Source organism: Sturnira hondurensis, unplaced genomic scaffold, assembly GCF_014824575.4.
Source record: "Sturnira hondurensis isolate 20B ecotype Veracruz unplaced genomic scaffold, ASM1482457v3 Scaffold0018525, whole genome shotgun sequence".
NCBI classification, from domain to species: Eukaryota; Metazoa; Chordata; class Mammalia; order Chiroptera; family Phyllostomidae; genus Sturnira; species Sturnira hondurensis.
Window position 1 is genome coordinate 12,253,817 of NW_028091156.1, and position 21,843 is coordinate 12,275,659.

At 38.5% G+C, this 21,843-nt stretch overlaps 1 protein-coding gene across 5 annotated transcripts in view; it reads left to right on the plus strand.

The window, feature by feature from the left end:
• The window catches only part of LOC119003135 (complement factor H-like), a 125,451-nt gene that overhangs the window by 101,586 nt on the left and 2,022 nt on the right, over nt 1-21,843 (plus strand). For 2 of the 5 annotated variants that reach the window (XM_037069342.1, XM_037069343.1), the window contains 9 exons: nt 1,503-1,509; nt 4,209-4,382; nt 5,520-5,702; nt 6,063-6,242; nt 7,724-7,900; nt 15,601-15,777; nt 16,252-16,461; nt 17,771-17,944; nt 19,744-19,926. In XM_037069342.1, the coding sequence (XP_036925237.1) occupies nt 1,503-1,509; nt 4,209-4,382; nt 5,520-5,702; nt 6,063-6,242; nt 7,724-7,900; nt 15,601-15,777; nt 16,252-16,461; nt 17,771-17,944; nt 19,744-19,926 (1,465 nt within the window). The remainder of the gene's footprint in view (nt 1-1,502; nt 1,510-4,208; nt 4,383-5,519; nt 5,703-6,062; nt 6,243-7,723; nt 7,901-15,600; nt 15,778-16,251; nt 16,462-17,770; nt 17,945-19,743; nt 19,927-21,843) is intronic. The other 3 variants (XM_037069339.1, XM_037069337.1, XM_037069338.1) reach the window with 3 other exon arrangements.

The window sequence follows — 21,843 nt, forward strand, 5'->3', positions numbered from 1 at the left end:
AATTCATTCAAAATGTTTTATACCAAATTTGGGTTATGTGGAATTATTTTGAATGTATATTGAATAAAACTGAGGTGTCTCCTTTTGATTTAATGCAAGTTGGGAGGAGAAAGTGTTTTGAAGTCTAAAGATAATAACTGATCTGACCCAGTGCATTGATGTGCCCTATAGCCCATGCACGTCACAGGTCTGTGATGAGAGCATCATGGTGCTTTCACTCTTTCCTAGGGTCAGAGGCGGATCTGGGTTGTGTGAACCCAGAAGCTTTGATAGCTTCTTGGGCCTCCTTTAAAGAAGAACAATCAATCAGGAATATGTGATTCCAACGCCATCATACATAACAGAACAATGTGAAGGAACGGACGTGGAGGGACAGAGACAGCAGTAGAAAGCACTGTGCCCAATAGGGCTTTCTTTTGAAAATTTGCAGTAACTGATGACTTTGAGGACACATTGATTGGAATTCACCAGCATGATGTAAGGCTTCCAGGGACTGAGCAAACAAATGGCAGCTTAGCATTCTTTTAAGATAACTTTCCTGAGCCATGTGGGAGTAGTGCACTGAGTACCTGACACTAGAATTTATGTGAAATGTCCTGGAAAGTCTTCCTGTTGGGGAGAATTCCAAGGAATGTCATCACAAACCTTTAAGCCAAACAGTGCTAACAGCAATTTTAACTAAATGTACACTTCAGAGTTAAAGATCCATACCAACATATTCAAGTCTCGGTGCTAGGATTTAGCATTTTGACTCTTCAGTGAATATAAATAAATATCTGTAATTCAGGACATGCCCATTCATTCTCCTTCTTAGTCACATTTTTATTTTTTTATTGTGGATCAAGTACAGTTGTCTGCGTTTTCTCCCCATCACTCCCTGCAACCCAAGCCATTCCCACCTCCCTTCCCTGATTCCAACCCCCCACCTTGGTTTTTATCCATGGGTCCTTTATAGTTGTTCCTGAAAATCCTTCTCCCCTTTCCCTTCATTATTTCCTCCCACCTCCCCTCTAGTTACTGTCAGATTGTTCTTAGTTTCAGTGTCTCTGGTTCTATTTTGCTTGCCTATTTCTTTTGTTGATTTCTTCCCTTTCTCACCTGTAGGTTCCACTTATAGGTGAGATCATGTGGTATTTGTCCCTTACCGCCTGACTTATTTCACTTAGTGTAATGCTCTCCAGTTCCATCTTGCCTGTTGGCTATTTCCAGCTATTATATTTGTAGAATGACCTAAATCACATTTCTTCAGTCATTCTGTAAATATAACAGCTGGAAATAGCCAACAGCCAAGTTCTTTTTTTTTTGCTAAGATAACATTATTTTATAATATGAGATAGAGAATTTATACCAAATGAGCACAGAATATGTAAATGAGGACACACACTAATAAAAGAATTAATATGCATAATGTTGAAATAAAATTTTAGAAGGATTCCAGTGATTCCCATTCAAATATGATCTTCTCAATAAGCTACAAAGGTCAACATCAAAGGAAAAACCAAAACAAAAGCAAATTTATTGAGGTTTTTGTGACATCACTTCTAAAAATCATTAAGTTGTATGTCTACTTTTATGATTATGTATTAATGTGTGACTTTTAAGTAGTATAAATTTTCTTTTTTGTATGATTGCAAATTTTTAATTCCACATATGCATTTTAAGTATTAACTAATGAGATGGAGAATTCAAACAAAAATGCATTTATACAATATCTGCAATGTCATAAATTTCATAAATTTAAAAACTTTAAGGGATAACTTATACATTTCTAAACAGAATCAAATAACTCATAATTCATTAGGAGCCAATATACACTATACCTAAGGAAGAATAGATAGTTGTATATTATATTAATATTCAGGACAACTGGAATATGTCTACCTATGTGACCTTGAGAATGTTACTTCGTCTTCTTTTATGTTTCAGTTTGATTACATTTCAGTTTAATTTATTAACTAAAGTATTTTTAATATCCCTGTAACTGAAACATATCAGAAATGCTTCTCTGAGTATTCTGGTTTCCCATGTTATTAAACAAAAATTCCAGGTTTTATTTAAGCATGCATATAAAGTTGTAGCATCAGTATTTTTGGTTTTGTTTTTTGTGAGAGAATAATTTTGTTTTGATAATACAAAATCTAGTAGCATTACTGCGTTACACTTCCGCCAAGATGGAGGCATAGGTGGAAACACTGTGCCTTCTCCCACAACCAAGTTTGAATACAACAAAGGTTTGGAGAAACAAAGACACAACCAAAGGACAGAAAATTGAATTATACGGAAGTCCGACTACATCTAAGCATTCAACGGGGACGGTAAGAGGGGCGGAGCCAGCAGCAAGCAGGGTCGGGCAGGACAGGGCCCCTGACCCAGGCGCGCAGGCAGATGGGAACCAGTTGGGGTGCGGGGCAGACTGAGGGTGCATATTCGCGCACAGTGAGACAGACCACGCAGGCCCCAGGGGGCAAGGGCTGACGGCGGTGGCACACTCGCGTGCAGTGGGACGAAACGCGTGGGCCTGGTGACGGCAACAACTGCGGCACCGGTGAGGACCCTGGCAGCAGGCGGCAGACGCATGCCAGAGTCCCTCTTTGACGCCACACCCACTATGGAACAGGCACGAACAACCTGAAAGATGGTGCAAGAAGAACTCAAAGTCCCAGAGCCAATAACTCTAAGCGACCAAGAACTTGCCAGCCTCTCAGAAGCACAATTCAGGACACTATTTATCAGGATGCTCACAGAACTGGTAGATTATAGTCACAAATTAGAGGAACAAAGTCACAAATTCGAGGAACATATGAAGGCTAAACTAATTGAAATGAAGGGAGATGTCCAGGAAACCAATAGTGATGGAAAGGAAACTGGGACTCAAATCAATGGAATGGACCAGAAGGAAGAACAAAACATCCCACCAGAAAGGAATGAAGAAGTGAGAATTCAAAAAAATGAGGAGAGGCTTAGGAACCTCCAGGACATCTTTAAACGTTCCAACATCTGAATTATAGGGGTACCAGAAGGGGAAAGAAACAGCCACGAGTGGAAAACGTATTTGAACAAATAATAAAGGAGAACTTCCCCAGTCTGGCAAAGGAAATAGACTTCCAGGAAATCCAGGAAGCTCAGAGAGTGCCAAAGAAGTTGGACCCAAGAAGGAACACACCAAGGCACATCATAATTACATTAGCCAAGACTAAAATGAAGGAGAGAATCCTAGAAGCAGCAAGGGATAAGGGGACAGTCACCTACAAAGGAGTACCCATCAGACTGTCAGCGGATTTCTCAAAAGAGACCTTACAGGCAAGAAGGGGCTGGAAAGAAGTATTCCAAGTCATGAAATCCAAAGACCTACAGCCAAGATTGCTTTATCCAGCAAAACTTTCATTTAGAATGGAAGGACAGATAAAGTGCTTCTCAGATAAGGTCAAGTTCAAGGAGTTCATCATCACCAAGCCCTTATTATATGAAATGCTAAAGGGACTTATATAAGAAAAAGAAGATGAAAAATATGAACAGTGAAAGGACAGCAAACACACAGTTATTAACAACCACACCTAAAACAAAAGCAAACCAAGAGGACAGCTAGATCAGGAGTGGAACCATAGACATGAAGAACACATGGAGGGTTAGAAACAGGGGGGTGGGAGGGGGAAGAAGGGAGGAGAAGGCACAGAAAATAGCATAGATGGTAGGTAGAAAATAGATAGGGGGAGGGCAAGAATAGTGGGGGAAATATAGAATCCAAAGAACTTGAGACACGTGGTTATAAACTAAGGGGGGGGAGAATGGTGGGGGAGGGAAGGTGGGGGTGGAGGGGAATGAAGGGGGAATAGAACAACTGTAATGGTATAATCAATAAAATATATTTTAAAAAAATAAATAAAAAAGAAAAACAAAAAAACAAAAAACAAAATCTAGTAGCATTAAATATTATAAACGTCAATGATACAATCAGATCCATATGAGCAAGCTGATCTTACAAATTTTCAGAACACATGTATTGTTGTCCACAGAGTCCCATATGAATTTGAAGAAGGGGTAAACCGAATAGATAAATGTTTTTCCAGGGAGAGGATTTGTTTCATGCCTCTCTGTATATGCAACACCGAGAAACTTATTTTTGCATGATGTATAGTGTATACTTTGGCAATGAAAAATTGTACGTGCTTGTTAAATTATTTAATAATTATGAAATTGTTTTATAGAAGAAGAATGCATTGTTCCTGATATAGAACGAAACATAATTGCTCATCCCCAGAAAGAGAAGTATTTCATTGGAGACGTGTTGAAATTCTCCTGCAGACAAAGATGGAAACTTGTTGGACCAGATTCAATTCAGTGTTACAACTTTGGGTGGTCGCCAGATCCTCCAACATGTAAAGGTGAATGCTTATCTGAAAATTGCTCCAACAAGAATTAGAATTTTAGTTATCACATTGTGTCTCTCTGTTAGCTTTCTGTTGGTTACCAGGGTGTCTCTAACCTAGGGCATTAAGCCAGAGATTTACTTCAGAAAACCATGCGTTGGTAGTATGTGCCTTGGATGTCCTTGTTTAAGAAGGTCGCCTTCAATGGTGTCTGGTGCTGGAGCCACTTCCTTTTAGTCCTATTGTTGCATCTCATTCTGTCAGCATGGGCTTCACTTCAAGCTCCACTGAGTGTGTCTAAACAATATTTAAGCATCTTAGAGTGAATTCAATCATACATATGACTTAAAAGTGGTTGATCAAATGCTTGGCTCCAATGATAGTCTTTTTTCAAAAAGTCTTGGCCCTGGCCAGGTAGCTCATTTGGTTAGAGCATCATTCCAATGCTCCAAGGTTGCAGGTTCAATCTCAGGTCAGGGCACATACAAGAAGCAGCCATGGAATGCATCAATGAATGGGAAAACTAATCCACATTTCTCTCTCTCTCCCCCCTCTCTCTTCCACACTTCCTCTCTCTCTAAGCTCAATGAATCAAAAATGTTTAAAATAAAAGTCTTCATAAGATGTTTTTAAGGAAAATCAACATCATTATAAGTTACACAAGTATATTTGTTAATTAGTTTGCATATATTTTTAGACTATCTAGAATATGGAACATGTTTCCTGAGCTCAAATACACTTCTAGTTTGCTGAATTGGCATAAGTAACAGAACTGGGAGACGTGAATCTAGTGTAAACACCACACTTTTTCCTCTGTCAAAGACCCTATAATAAATTAGATCGGGGTGTCAAACTATTTTCACTGGGAGCCATATTGCCTCGTGGTTCCCTTCAAAGGGTTCAAAATTAATTTTAGGACTGTATAAATGTAACTACTCCTTAACTAGGGGCAAGGAGCTCGGTGCTGCTGCCAGGCAGAAACAAGATGCTGGGCCAGATAGAACAAGGTGAAGGGCAGGATTTGAGTCACAAGCTTTGTGCTTGACACCTGTCAATTAGATAATTAGTAAAAAATTTTAAGAAAAATTGTACTTTGTTTTAACTTGTAAAATAGACGATTTAACCAGTAATTATACTGCACTTCTACCATAGAGGAAGTAAAATCATGTGGTCTACATCCTCAACTCCCCAATGGGAAAGCTACGAACACACCAAAAGAAGAGTATGAACATGGTGACATTGTGGAGTACATTTGCAACCCCAGGTTTCTGTTGAAGGGTTCTAAGAAAATTCAGTGTGTCGATGGGGAATGGACAACCTTGCCTCAGTGTATTGGTAATGTATAAAATTTTTAATACTTAGATATAAGTCAACACTCTGTATTTATAGTCATAAAAACACATAATTTATATTTTATCATATTTCTCTGTTTCTTTTGAGGAGCTTTATTTTTTATTTCTTTCTATTGCTGTTCAGTTACAGTTGCCTCCATTTCCCCCATTTCTTTCTCCTGACCTACTAACCCTCCACATCCCACATTCAATCCTCCCCTCCCCATTGTCTTTGGCCACGGGTCCTATGTACATGTTCCTTCACTTGACCCTTCCCTTCTTTCCCCCATCATCCCCCTCCTCCCTCCCCTCTAGTTACTGGCAGTTGGTTCTTTATTAGCATATGCTTGTGACATTTTCACAGAGCAGAACAGTACCTGTGAAGACATACCTGACATCGTTCACGGCTCCGTCTATTCCCAGGAGGGTCGCTATCACCATGGAGAGTCTGTGCAGTTCAGCTGCAGAGAAGGGTTCACATTGGTTGGGCCCAGAGCAGTGACATGTTTGAAGGGAAAATGGACCCAACTACCTGAGTGCATTGGTGAGCATGCCCTTCTAAAATGACCCTGTAAGACAATTTAATAGTTTTGCTATAAAGCCCTTGCCACCATATTTTTGAAATGTGGAGGTATTCTTGAAAGTATCAGCTCACAAATTAAAATGAATCAAAGATCTGTTGTTTATAGTTCAATAGTGTCTGCAGGGGAAAAATAGAAACTAGTGATAGAATTTTATGAATCTGATCTGATGTTAACATAATTTATAAGTATGAAGCTAAATTTCACTTGTAGATAGATGTATGATGAAAATTTTCTCATTTAATGTTTATTTTGTACTTCCTGTTAGTCTTAATTTTTCATTCTCTTCAAGATGCTCATTTTTTTCCTAATAAAGAAATTATTTCAGAAACCGGTCGCCATAAAACTTAGGATAAGAACCCCACACATCCTTCCAAGTAGAAATCTTCCTTCAGTTACCATCCCTTGAAGAGGACTGTTGTTGTGGGGTTTTTTTCCAGCAGTCTGGAAAAGTTCTGGGAAAATAAAACTAATTCCCAAGAATCTAGTATGTTTTAAATTAGTCCCCTTTATTTGTTATCAGGGTTGCATTACAAAATCTTTACTGTTTTTTGGCCGATCACTTGAATCTACTTTTTTCTCTTCATCCTCACTTGATATCATTACCAAATTATTAACAAACATTACCTAAGACCTACAGTGACATTAAGTTCAAAGCAGAATTTTCTATATGCATGAAATTTTCAAAATACATAGTGGTATACAAACTTTAATAATCTATAGATAACATACTGAAGCGGAAAATGGATTGTTCTAGCATTATAATATTGCACTATGTAATATTGGATTATAGGATGATCGGGAGTATAAAACAGCTTCTCAAAGATTCTACAATATGTATGCAAATAGGTTATGACTTAACCACCTATGTTGTTATTCTTAATTCTGCTGATCATGCGCAAGACGTGTTTCAATATTCACATTCTATACTCTACAACTTAGATCAACTTTTCTTGTCATTTTACCTTAACTTTATTGAAACAATATGATTAAACCACCAAATTCATATATTCTCTTTGCACAGATAATTGTTTTCTTCTAATGCTCTAAGATTGTGGTTAAAAATAATGTAGAAATGTTTGAGATCAAGAAAAGAATGGGTGTGAACATTTGCACAGATTTTACATGGGACCAAATTTAGTCACGTGATGACTCTTCTCTATGTGGATAAAGCAAAATTGAACCTCTATGTTCTTGCAATTCCTGAAGCGCAAAATGCCCGAATGATGGTTATTCTCTCTGAGATATCAGCACTGACTGCACATGGGACTGTGTTCCTACGTAATAGCCCACCTCATGCCACATGATCGGGAATAACTTTGCTGGTGGAGTTTATAGACCTAAATTCCAATTTCATTATACTCTGGACTCTATAGCTGTTTTTTGTATTAGTTGCTTAGGTTCTCATGATTAGTGTTTTCAAGGTAATGTCTTCATTTTACAGAAACAGCTAACATTAAAAGGTGTAAATTACTGAGGTCACATGAATATAAGACACCCCGGACGTATAAGGTTCACTATGACCATGATGAGCAAATGAACTACACGTGCCTGAGGAGGTCAGAGCAGAAGCACTCAGTCTGCATCAATGGAAGATGGGATCCCCAAGTGAACTGCACAGGTCAGCTCTCAATTACAACATTTTCAAATGTCACCCTATTTCTTCCTACCTTGTAAAAGGAGCATCCTGTGTCTTAAAACTTAGTATTAACTATTTCTTATTACAATTATAAATCCCACCTGGAAGGTGATTTAGAACATAACCAGATAACTGTTTCAAAATCTTAATTGTCTCATGTGCATTCTTCGGCTACCTGACAAACCACTCAGGAACTGGGTGACTTTCACGTTGGGGAGTGGGTCTGCTCATTGCTATGGGAATACCATTGCTACCATTGCTACTAGTTTTTTGTGTTACTATTGTGCTGATGCTTATACCTCGAACTCATGTAGCTATCTTAGCATCTAGGAATGTATATACCCTTCTGTGTATGTACCCATCTATCTCTCTGGTACCTACCCACCGAGCCATCTAACGTTTTGTTTATCTGTATCTGTCTTTGAAACAGTCTTATTTCCACCACCAGTTCCAACAGCACAGGGCTCATTCCCATTGCCCACTTTCCACATCTGTGTTGCTCTTCTCCAACTGTAGGGCACCTGGACTCACTGTCCTCAGTGCTTTACCAATTTCCTCAGAAGTGAATACAGAAAAAAGCAGTTTCGTACCAATACAAAACCCCTACTTATTTTCAGATCTTCTCTTTTTATTCTTTATTTTTTAAGATTTTATTTACTCATTTTTAGGGACTGGGAAAGGAAAAAAGAAACAGGGGGAGAGAAACATCAATATATGATTGCCTGTCCAATGCCCCCCACTGGGGACCTGACCCACAACCCAGGCATGTGTCCTGACTGGGAATCAAACCAGTGACCATTGGTTTGCAGGCCAGCACTGAGTCCACTGAGCCACACCAGCCAGGGCATATTTTCAGATCTTCTTAATGGAAAGAAGTAATAATTACAGACTGTGAAATGCAAGTGTCCATCTGTTTTCTTCTAAGAAGCTTTATATAGTTTTAGCATTTATATTTAGGAATATTCTCCATGTTAAATTAAGCTTGAGCGACCTATAAAACAAGGGTTGATCTTTTTTGCAGATGGGCATTTAATTGTTCTAGCAATATGAGTGGGGAATTCTTTGAAATAAAATTCAATTTTCTCTGAAAGTGACAGTTTATTTTTCAATGCTGTGTTTAGCCCATTTACCCAATTTTCTATCTTTGGCCCTACTAATTCTTGGAGTCTGCTGTGTTTTCACCAATTATGCTCTTCATCTTCAAGAGTGTTTTAATTATTCTGGTCTTTTCATTAACAGAAATTTTGGAAAACACTGGTCGGTTTCTGTATGCATCTATGGGTAAAAGCCAACAGAAGGCTTGTCTAGTGAAAGATAACTTAGGGAGAGCTGGCATCTTCGCCATATTGAGTGGTCAATCCATAAACTTGATATATTTCATCAGTTATTTATTTTGGATTCTCTTTTCCCAGGAACAATTGTGTAGGAAATGTAGAGATTTTGAAATGTATTTGAATTTTACATTTCTGATATTTCAAGTGGTATTTTTCATATTTGTATTTTCCAATTTTTGCTCTAAGTATAAAGAAATGTACTTTATTTTTGGAAGTTGATATTATGCTGTGAAACTACACAGAATGGTGTTATTCATTTTATGCATACTTTTGTACATCAAGTGTATCATCCAAATACACAATTAGATTTCTACCAGTCCCTTCTTATTTTGTTATTTTGTTTGTCTTCTTTATTGTACTGGCTCAGACCTTCAGTACAGCATTGAGAGGAAGTGAAGAGAATAGACATCTTTATCCTATTTTTGACCTCTGGGAGACAGTATTTAGTTACTTACCACAACTACAATGTCAGTTTAGAATTTTTGTAGATTCCTTTTATCAGTTTAACTAAATTTCCTTCTACTCTCACTCTGCTCAGTAAACAATTTTATCATCAAGTACTGTTGAACATTTTTAACTGCTTTATATGCTTTATTGAGGAGATAATAAGAAAATCTTAATTTTCTTTTTTAAATTACTTTATTGTTATTCAAGTACAGTTGTCTGCATTTACCCCCCACAACCTCCCCAATCATCCCCACCCCCCTCCCCTACTTCCACCCTTCCCCTTGGTTTTGTCCATGTGTCCTTTGTAGTTGTTCCTGAAAACCCTTCCTTCTTCTACTCCATTATCCCCTCCCACCTCCCCTCTGATTACTGTCAAATCATTCTTAGTTACAATGTTTCTGGTTATATTTTCCCTGCTTGTTTGTTGATTGGGTGAAATCATATGGTATTTGTCTTTCAGCACCTTGCTTATTTCACTTAGCATAGTGCTCTCCAGTTCCATCCATGCTACTGCAAAGGGTAGGAGCTCCTTCTTAGTATTCCCTTGTATAAATGTACCATCACTTTTTGACCCATTTATTCACTGATGGACACTTAGGTTGCTTCCAGCACTTGGCTATTGTAATTGGTGCTGCTATGAACATTGAGGTGCATAGGTTCATTTGGATTGGTGATTCAAGATTCTTAGGATATAATCNCCTACTTCCACCCTTCCCCTTGGTTTTGTCCATGTGTCCTTTGTAGTTGTTCCTGAAAACCCTTCCTTCTTCTACTCCATTATCCCCTCCCACCTCCCCTCTGATTACTGTCAAATCATTCTTAGTTACAATGTTTCTGGTTATATTTTCCCTGCTTGTTTGTTGATTGGGTGAAATCATATGGTATTTGTTTTTCAGCACCTTGTGTATTTCACTTAGCATAATGCTCTCCAGTTCCATCCATGCTACTGCAAAGGGTAGGAGCTCCTTCTTAGTATTCCCTTGTATAAATGTACCATCATTTTTTGACCCATTTATTCACTGATGGACACTTAGGTTGCTTCCAGCACTTGGCTATTGTAATTGGTGCTGCTATGAACATAGAAGTGCATAGGTTCATTTGGATTGCTGTTTCAAGATTCTTAGGATATAATCCCAGCAGTGGAATCACCAGGTCAAAGGAAGTTCCATTTTTAGTTTTTATGAGGAAATTCCATACTCTTTTCCACAGTGGCTGCACCAGTCTGCATTCCCACCAACAGTGCACTAGAGTTCCCTTTTGTCCACATCCTCTCCAATGTTTCTTGTGTATTGTTTGGTTTATGATGGCCATTCTCACTGGTGTGAAGTGGTATCTCATTGTGGTTTTAGTTTGCGTCTCACTGATGGCTAGTGATACTGAACATCTTTTCAAGTGTCTCTGGGCCCTGTGCATTTCCTCCTTCAAGAAGTGTCTGTTCAAGTCATTTCCTCATTTTTTATTGGATAGTGTGTCTTTGCGGTGTGGAGTCATGTGAGTTCTTTATATATTTTGGAGATTAAACCCTTGTCCTAGGTATCATTGGCAAATGTGTTTTCCTATATAGTTGAATCTCTTTTCATTTTAATGCTGTTTTCTTTAGCCATGCAGAAGCTTTTTAATTTGATGAGGTCCCATTTGTTAATGCTTTCCTTTATGTCCCTTGCTCTAGGGGACATAACAGTGAAAATATTTGTGTGGAATATCTAAGATTATCCTGCCTGTTTTCCTCTAGGACTTTTATGATGTCATGACATATTCACGTTTTTATCCATCTTGAATTTATTTTTGTGTATGGTGTAAGTTGGTGATCGAGTTTCATTTTTTTGCATGTAACTGTCCAGATCTCCCAACACCATTTGTTGAAGAGGGTATTTTCACTCCATTTTATGCTTCTTCCCCACTTTGTCAAATATTACTTGACCATAAAGACTTTGATTTATTTCTGGGCTCTCTATTCTGTTCCATTGGTCTGTGTGTCTGTTCTTGCTTTGATTACAGTGGCCTTGTAATACAGTTTGATATCAGGTATTGTGATCCCTCCTATGTTGTTCTTTCTCAAAATTGTTGCAGCTATTCAGAGTATGTATGGTCTTATATAAGTTTTCGAAATGTTTGTTCTGTATCTGTGAAATATGTCATTGGTACTTTAATAAGGATTGCATTTAATCTATGCATTGCTTTGAGTAGTATGGACATTTTGATGATGTTAATTCTTCCAATCCACGAGCATGGTACATGTGTCCATTTGTTTCTGTCTTCCTTATTTTCTTTCTTCAGTGTTGTGTGGTTTTATGAGTACAGGTCTTGTACATCATTGGATAGGTTTATTCCTGGATACTTTATTTTTCTTAGTAAAGTTGCTGTATCAAGTGGGATGTTTTCCCTGATTTCTGTTTCTGATCTTTCATTGTTGATGTACAAACATGCCTTTGATTTTTGAATATTGACTGTGTATCCCACTCTTTTGCCAAATTCATTTGTTAGGTCAAATATGTTTTTGGTGGAGTCTATAGGGTTTTCTCTGTACACTGTCATGTCATCTGCAAACAATGACACTTTCACTTCCTCCTTTCCAACTAGGATTCCCTTGATTTCTTTTCCTTGCCTGATCACTGTGGCTAAAACTTCCAATACTATATTGACTAGAAGTGGTGAAAGTGGACATCCTTGTATTGTTCCTGATCTTAGTGGAAACACTTTTAGTTTTTGTTCATTGGGTATGATGTTGGCTGTAGGTCTCTCTCATATGGCCTTTATGATGTTGAAGAATGCTCCCTCTATTCCCACTTTGCTGAGTGGTTTTAAGATAAATGGGTGCTGTACCTTGTCAAATGCTTTTTCTGCATCTATTGATATGATCATGTGATTTTTGTCTTTCCTTTTGTTTATGTGATGTATTATGTTTATTGATTTTCAAATATTGAACCATCCCTGACTACTTGGGATGAATTTCACTTGATTATGGTATATGATCTTTTTAATGTATTTCTGGATGCAGTTTGCCAATATTTTGTTGAGGATTTTAGCATCTATGTTCATCAGCAATATTGGCCTGAAGTTGTCTTTCTTTGTTGTCTCTTTATCTGGTTTTGAGATTAGGGTGACACTGGCTTCATAAAAAAATTTGTGAATCTTCCATCTTTTTGGATCTTTTGGAATAGTCTATGAAGGATAGAGAATAACTCTTCCTTAAATGCTTTGTAAAATTCTCCTGTGAAACCATCCAGTCAAGGGCTTTTCTGTTTCAGGAGTTTTTTCATTAATGCTTTAATTTTGTCAGCTGTTATTGATCTATTCAGGTTTTCTGCTTCTTCATTCAATTTTGGAAGACTATATTTTTCTCTAAATTTGTCTGTTTCACCTAGGTTATCAAATATCTTGGCATATGGTTGTTCATAGTAATTTCTTACAATCCTTTGTATTTCAGTGGTGTCAGTTGTAATCTCTCCTCTTTCATTTTTGAATGTGTTTATTTAGGTCATCTCTCTTTTTTTCTTCCTGAGTCTGCTTAAAGGCTTGTCAATTGTGTTTATCTTTTCAAAGGACCAGCTCCTGGATTTATTGATCCTTAGAATTGTGCTGCTAGCCTCTATGTCATTTAATTCTGCTCTGATCTTGGTTATTTCCTTCCTTCTCCTTGCTCTGGTCTGTCTTTGTTGTTGTTCCTCGAGTTCTTATAGCTGTAAGGTTAGGTTTTTTATTTGAAATATTTCTATCTTTTTCAGATAGGCCCATATTGCTATGACCTTCCCTCTCAGGACTGCTTTTGCTGTGTCCCATAAATTTTGGATTGCTGTGAGTTCATTTTCATTTGTTTCCAGAAAGTTTTTTTATTTCTTCCTTCATCTCATTCTTGACCTATTCATTGCTTAATAGCTTGCTATTCAATCTGCATGAGTTTGAGTGTTCTTTAGTTTTTTCCTTGAGGTTGGTTTCCAGTTTCAGTCCCTCATGGTCAGAGAAAATGCTTGATATTATTTCCATTTTCTTGAATTTGTGGAGGCTTGTTTTGTGTCGTATCATGTGGTCTATCTTTGAAAATCCTCCATGTACACTTGAAAAGAATGTGTATTTTCCTTCTTTTGGATGAAAAGCTCTATATACACCTGTTAAGGCCATTTGATATAAGACATTGTTCAATACCCCAATATTGTTGTTGATATTTTCTTTAGAAGATATATCCATTTTTGACACTGGGGTGTTAAAGTCCCCTACATTAATAGTGTTGCTGTCAATATGTTTCTTGAAGTCCTCTGAGATTTTCCTTATATATTTGGGTGTCCTTATGTGGAGAATTTTTCTTCTCTTTAATGGTGTTCAAAGGCAATAGCCTCCATTTTCCCCCACAATACCACTGAACTGCATATAAAAATCTCTCATCCCTGGAGTTCATTCTAGTTGACAGTGATATGGTATTCTTTCTCTACTTTTATGTACTTGACTTGTGATACATGTTTAAGACTTTTTGCATCTATGTTCATGGATGTATTAAATTACAGTCACTTTTTCTTGGAATGTCTCTGCCAGGTGTTGTATCAAGGTTATTGTGGTCTTAGAGACCCAATATAGAATTGGTCTTTGCTCCTCTGTTTCCAGAAAGTACATCTATAATATTATTACACATAGAATGATTATATTATTTTTTCTTTAAATGATTGCTAGAATTCACCTGTGAAATCATCTGATATATAGTTTAGTTTCTTTCCTTTTCAAAAATGTTTTACTGATTAACGTACTTTCCTTATCAGAGAGTGGGCTATTTGAACTTCCTCTATAGTTCTCTTACCAATTTGGCAAGCTAGGAAACACAACCTCCAGGAAAGTTTTAAACTTTTAACAACACATAAATCACGAGGTAACATATCTAATTCGCATTTCAGCCAAGAATCTGTATCAAATTCATTGATCTTTAACTAAAGGCAATTCCTCCCTATGTGACATAGACTCCGGCCAGCAGTGTCCATACTATTGTGGATGCGATGAACGAAATCACATGGACTGCAGCAGTCCTGTGCAGAAAAGGGACTGCGTGACCTCTAACTGAGTGAGAGAATGTCCGAACCCTTGCCTGGACAGGCTTTTACTGCTTTCTGGGGCATTACATCAAGGAACGTCCTTCATCATTATGCACAGGTTTGCTTGAAGTGATTACTTCTTGCAGATAACAAAGAAAAGAATGCTGCAAATGCTAGGGAGCAATAAAGGTGATTTCATGCCATGCTTGGAATGGATTAGCACAGACTTTCGTGAGATACTTCGAAGATATACATTAAACATCTGTTGTCTTAACTCAGGGTGAGGGAGTCTTAGCAAAAGCAAGCCTCAAAGCAGCCTAGAAATAATGCAGGGCTGGTCCTCCATGGGAAAGCCGATCTGTGGGCCTGGCTCCTGTGTGCCGCCTCTCACCTGTCAGTTTTCCAAAGCAGGGCTGAGCTACTTCGCCATTGCCACGTGGACCAGTTCCCTATACCTATGGGTATTCAGCTTCTATTGGCACATCTTCTGAGGGTTTTCCTCAGCTCCCAGTACATTTGTTCAGGGATATCCATAAAAAGATTCTGATATCAATCTTGATTTTATTGACTGTTATTGAATGAATAACCCAGGTAGAATATTCTACTTGTTAGAAACCATTAAAATAGGTTTTCCCCAAATTATCCAAGCTTGATCACAGAAAGAATAAGAGAAAGACTCGACAAAGAAGGCCATGAGAATAAAAACCCAATGTGGTATGTTACAGTGGTACACAAGAAGAAAAGTGTAACCAACTTAAATCTAGAACAAGTCATTATAATTTGATCTTTTCAGATGCATAATTACTGCCAGTTTTATTTACTGAATTATCCTTTTAATGTTGTTAACTTGTGCTTTTCCTAAGAAATCTAATTTTAATATTTTTAGAAGTACCAAGATGTCCACCTCCACCTCAGATTCCTAAATCTCAAAATATGATGACCACAGTGAATTATCAGGAAGGAGAAACAGTCTCTATTCTCTGTCAAAACAATTCTCTGATTCTGGAAACAGGAGACCTCGTGTGCCAGGGTGGAATCTGGAAGTCAGTCCCACACTGCATTGGTCAGTAGTGCCTCACTTGAATCACACCTGTCTGTCAAACGAAGGATAGACTCCCCTGTGCTTTGTGGGAAGGGGCAGATAAAGCCCTTTCTCTGTATGCGATCCACTTCACCTGGAAACCCTACAGCACAATCTTGGTGCCAAAATAGATCAGCAATATTCCTTTTGTGTTGTGAAATCAGCACAGAGAGAAGCTTTGGGTTATTGTGGAAACACCAGACACAATTGCTCCAGATTCATATTTTACTCCTCAGGATGAGCAGGGAGGGAATGAAGGGGCATAGGGAATGAGTGGATAGTAGCATTGATTTTATGAAGACATATGTCTTTGCACATTTCAAGACTCATTTATTAATTCAATAATTTCATTACTTCAAATTAATCTTATTTTAAAACCCCAAACGTGTTTATTTTATTTTTCCTTGTAAATATGATCTTTGTGCCTGATCCTTCAACCTCTGTTCCACATTGTAGAGAAAACACCGTGTTCTCAGCCACCTGATATAGAACATGGAACCGTAAATTCCTCCAGATCAGAAGAAGAAGGAGAGGAAACACTGGAGCCCAAGCTCTATCCACATGGCACTAAGTTACATTATGTTTGTGAAGATGGTTTCAAGATAGCTGAGAAACGAAGGATAGTGTGCCACCTGGGGAGATGGAGTTCCCCACCTCGGTGTGTAGGTGAGGATGGTGTGCACACTAAAATTCTATTTGGGTAGAATTCATTAAAATAAGCAATCATCATCAAAGTCATGAGACACAACTCTTTAGATTTATAAGTATGCAAACCTGTTTATGTTTTTATATACCATTTATGTGTTAACATATTTTACCAGACAATTTTTGTATAAATGAATGCATCCTAGTTTTTCTCAATGTCATGGGTTTACTATAAAATTGCTTTACTTTTTCTTTCTTTCTGTTTCATGGTTGACATCATGACCGAGGCCCCATTTCCACCTCTTTCTGCCCTTCCACCCAGCCTCCACCCCCTGCCTTCTCCCTGGCCATTTCCACATTGTTTTCTGTGTCCATGGGCTATTCAAACATGTCCTTTATCAATTTCTTCACCTTTGGTTACCCAGTCCCCCTCTCCCCAATTCCCTGTGACAGTTATCAGTCTGTCCCATGTGTCCACACCTCTGTTCTATTTTGTTCACCAGTTTCTTCTGTTCATAATTCCACATATCAGTGAGATCATATACTATGTCCTTCTCTGACTGGCTTGCTTCACTCAGTGTAATGTTCTCCAGGTCCATCCATGCTGTTGCAAAAGATAAGATTTCCTTCTTTTTCACAGCCACATAGCAGCCTCTGTGGAAAACAGTATGGAGATACCTCAACAATTAAAAACGGGACTGCCTTTTCACCCAATGATTCCACTCCTGGGGATGTGTCCTAAGCATCCTGAAACACCAATCTGAAAGAATGTATGCACCCCCATGTTCATAGCAGCATTGCTCACAATAGCCAGGACCTGGAGACAGTCCAAGGGCCTATCAGTCCATGAGTGGATAAAAAATGTGGTACATGAAATCAATTCTAATTATGGCATTTTCCCCAGCAAAACTACATATGTAGTGAAATTAAACCTAACTATTCATATATATACAGCGATACATGTTATTTTAAATATTTGTATATGTTGCAGGGAAGGCTTTGCTGCCAGGTTTTTCAAATTTTAGGTTCTTCCTACACTCTCCTTTCTGATCTCTTACAATACATGAGAACTTTCTTGGCATGATTCTCAATGTGTTTCTCTTTGTTACTTGAGATTGGTTAAAAAAGCGGTGATAGTCCCATTCCTAAATATATTGACCTTTTTCTTTTTGATCAATGCATACCACAATCATGCACTTTTTATGCACTTTTTTGTCATATATCATTATTAGCACCTGTGTGATCAAATAAAAGTACTATGACAACCAGTACATGAAATAAATTTCAGAGTTAGTGAAATATGCAGTCATTCTTAACTTTTTTCTTTCAGGACTTCCTTGTGGACCACCACCTTCAATTTCCAATGGGGCTGCACCCAACAGGAAACAGAGATATGAGTATGGAGAGGAATTGACATACAACTGTGCCCAAGGATTTACGATTCATGGACCTGCATCTGTGATATGTTCAGGAGGAAAATGGAGCCCGCCCCCAGAATGCAGAAGTATGGTGTATTTACTTTTATTCTTGGGCTGATCAGTATCTGTAATTAGAGCATGAATGATATAAATGTAAATCCATAGTCACTCTAGAATTTAATAAGGTATCTCTGGAAAGTTCTGAGAAGTAACAGCCCTAGTCACAGGAACAGGTTGGCAACAGGAGCCTGTCCCGGACCCTGGCCAGCAGAGTCCACCTGTTGTGGCTCACAGCAAGAATGAATGCACAGGTGACAACAATCCAGTGGAGAAAAAGAGAATGTCATGACTACTCTGTCAAGGGGAGAGTGCCTATGGGTGCCTCAGCCACTCCCTCAAGAGGGGAGCACCTCGACCCTTGCCTAGACAGGCTTTTATTGTTTTCCTGGGATCCTACATCAGAGAAAGATTTATTATCTATTATGTAGAATATTATTGTCTACATTTTAGGTACAATCAAGAAAATGAAAATAACATGCCAGAGGGGAATGGCAATGAGCTGATTAGCTCTGTCCTTGGGAAAACTCATACAGGCTTTGGAAATTACCTTGAAGATAGACAATACACATTTGTTGTTTTAAACCAGGCTGATGGAGTTTTAGCAAGAGCAAGCCATAACAGTCTGTGTGCATTTTCTAGGCCTGATTCCCACAGGAAAACTCAGTTTGAAGGTCTGGCTCCTGCCCACCACTTCATTTCTGTAGGTTTTCCATACAGAGCTGAGTCACATTTGCCAGGCCAAAACAAACTGGTCCCCTACAATTCCCCCTTTTTTTCTTTTTCTTAAGGCTGTTGTGGCAACACATCCCTCAAGACTTGCTACTTGGCTGGTCTCCTTTGCGACCCTGAGCAAATAATTGTGCCTGAACAGGGATGCAAAGGCTATCAGCCACAGGAGCACAATTGCCTTACTTGGAGATCCCCAGTCCCCTGCCTGAGCTCTATGTGCATTCTCAAACATGTCCTCTCAGTGGAGGGCAACTGGCCCCTGCTCACCAGTCTCATCATGACTCAGCTCATGTCACTTTACCAGTTACCTACTTATAGATATTTGAGTCATTTTTCAATGCTTCATGTAATTCTGGGAAATGGACTTGGACAAAAGGAAAGGTTAGGAATATGGATATAATGTAGTTGGCCTCTCTGTGCAAAAAAGAATCTGAATGTAACAAGTCTGGTCCTGACTTCTTCAGGCTTTCTGAACCATCAGTCCCATATAATACTTTTTTTCAACTACTTTGTTTATTTTTTCATTGTTTTTTAGGCATAGTTGTCTCCATTTTCCTCCCACTGCTCCCCCCCCCCACTCCACCCATCCCTGCCCACCACCCTCGATCCTACACCCTTTGGGTTTTGTCTATGTGTCCTTTATACATGTTCCATGATGACTCCCCTCCTATTTTTTCATTGTCCCTCTCTACCCTCCCCTCTGGGTACCATCAGACTGTTCTTAATTTCAGTGTGCCTGGTTATATTCTGCTTGCTTGTTTGTTTGGTTGATTAAGTACAACTTAGAGATGAGGTCATATGGTGTTTGTCCCTCACCACCTGGCTTATTTCACTTAGCATAATGTTCTCCAGATCCATCCATGCTGTCGTCAAGGGTAGGAACTTCTTCTTTCTTTCTCTTCATAGCCATATTACACTTCTGATGAATGTAGAGTCATTCCATGTAACTCAAGACCACTAACACATTTTCCAGTTATAAAAATTATTGTACAGTATGTATTCATTTGGTATGCACCTCTTATTCCAGAGTAAAGTTATTGGCCAATGTTTATTTTTAAAGATTTACTGAATGAGTATTCTGTGTTTTTCCTTTCAGAAACAACTTGTTCTTCCCCACCCAGCTTTAATCACGCCATTCCTAAAAATGTAAACGAGAGGAAAAAATTGTATCAGTCAGGAGAAGAAGTAGCATATGAATGTCAACAACACTACCAAATGGATGGATCCAATGTTGTTCGCTGTATGACTGGCAGATGGATAGGGACACCAACATGCAGAGGTGTTTGATAAACTTTGACATTTTATTTTCTGAAGTGTCTTCAATACTATAATATAGCATTGCTACCAGCATGATGAAAAGATGAACATAGGCTATGTCTTAGGCCAGATCAAGGGGGGTTCGTGCCTTCACACAGAGGAACTGAAGGGTTGGTGACGGTGGACCTGAGAGTCCTTTGTTCCCACTGGGTGGCCCCTGAAACAACAGTGTCAGCACCTTCTGGGAAATTGGAAGTAATGCAAATGCAAATTTATAGGTTCACTCAGAGCACCATCAAAAACTCAGGGTTGTGACACGAAAGTCTTTTTAAAATTATTTTGTGTTTTTCAAGTACAGTTTTCTGCCTTTTCCCTCCACCCTCACCTCTCCCTGACACCCTAGCCATCCCTACTTCCCTCCCCTGATTCCACCTTCCAAGTTGGTTTTGTCCATGTGTCCTTTATAGTTTTTCCTGAAAACCCTTCACCCTCTTCCCCCATTATCCCCTCCCAACTCCCTTCTGATTACTGTCCATTTTTTCTTTATTTTAAGATTTTATTTATTTATCTTTAGAGGCAAAAGAAGGACAGAGGGAGAGAAATATCAACGTATGGTTGCCTCTCATGTGTCCCCTGCTGGAAACTAGCCTGCAACCCAGGCATGCGCCCTGACTGGGAATTGAACTGCCATACTCTGGTTCGCAGGCCTGTGCTCAATCCACTGAGCTACACCAGCCAGGGCCCCATTTATTCTTAATTTGCATGTCTCTGGTTATATTTTGCTTGCTTGTTTGTTTTGTTGACTAGGTTGCAGTTAGAGGTGAGATCATATGGTGTTTGTCTCTTACCACCTGGCTTATTTCACTTAGCATAATGCTCCCCAGTTCCATCCATGTTCTTGCAAAGGGTAGGAGCTCCTTTCTGCTTTCTGCTTTATAGTATTCCATTGGGTAGATGTAGGATTGTTTTTTGATCCATTCATTTACTGATGGGCACTTAGGTTGCTTTTAGGACTTGGATATTGTGAATGGTGCTGCTATGAACATTGGGGTGCATAAGTTCTTTTGGATTGGTGTTTCAGCGTTCTTAGAATACCATCCTAACAGTGAACCTCCTTTAGTGGGAATTCCCAGCAGCTTCCACTGCGGCCTATTACTACTTTACATCCAGCTGAACCTCATTGCTCTGGCATCCACCAGAAGCATTTGTGCCCGCCTCCCGCCCCCACAAGATTGCTAGATTACTTTGATTAAATTATAAATCCATTTTTCTTTTATTTTTTTCATTCTCTGTTTGAATCTTTTGTGAGATCACCCTCTTCCTTTAACCATGTGAGATTCCTCAAAGCATTTAACTCTTGACTTACTCATTAAGTAAATGACTTCTGTATTTATTAGCCCAAGAGCCTAAAATCACAATGAATAGACACGATGATTTCAACCCAAATTTCATTCCAAACAATCTGCTATTCTGCATTTTTAGGGTTTATCAATTCATCTTGAATTTGTATAACTTATATTTCTTTTACTAAACTCAAAGGGNAGCAGCTTCCACTGCGGCCTATTACTACTTTACATCCAGCTGAACCTCATTGCTCTGGCATCAACCATAAGCATTTGTGCCCGCCTCCCGCCCCCACAAGATTGCTAGATTACTTTGATTAAATTATAAATCCATTTTTCTCTTATTTTTTTCATTCTCTGTTTGGATCTTTTGTGAGATCACCCTCTTCCTTTAACCATGTGAGATTCCTCAAAGCATTTAACTCTTGACTTACTCATTAAGTAAATGACTACTGTATTTATTAGCCCAAGAGCCTAAAATCACAATGAATAGACACGATGATTTCAACCCAAATTTCATTCCAAACAATCTGCTATTCTGCATTTTAGGGTTTATCAATTCATCTTGAATTTGTATAACTTATATTTCTTTTACT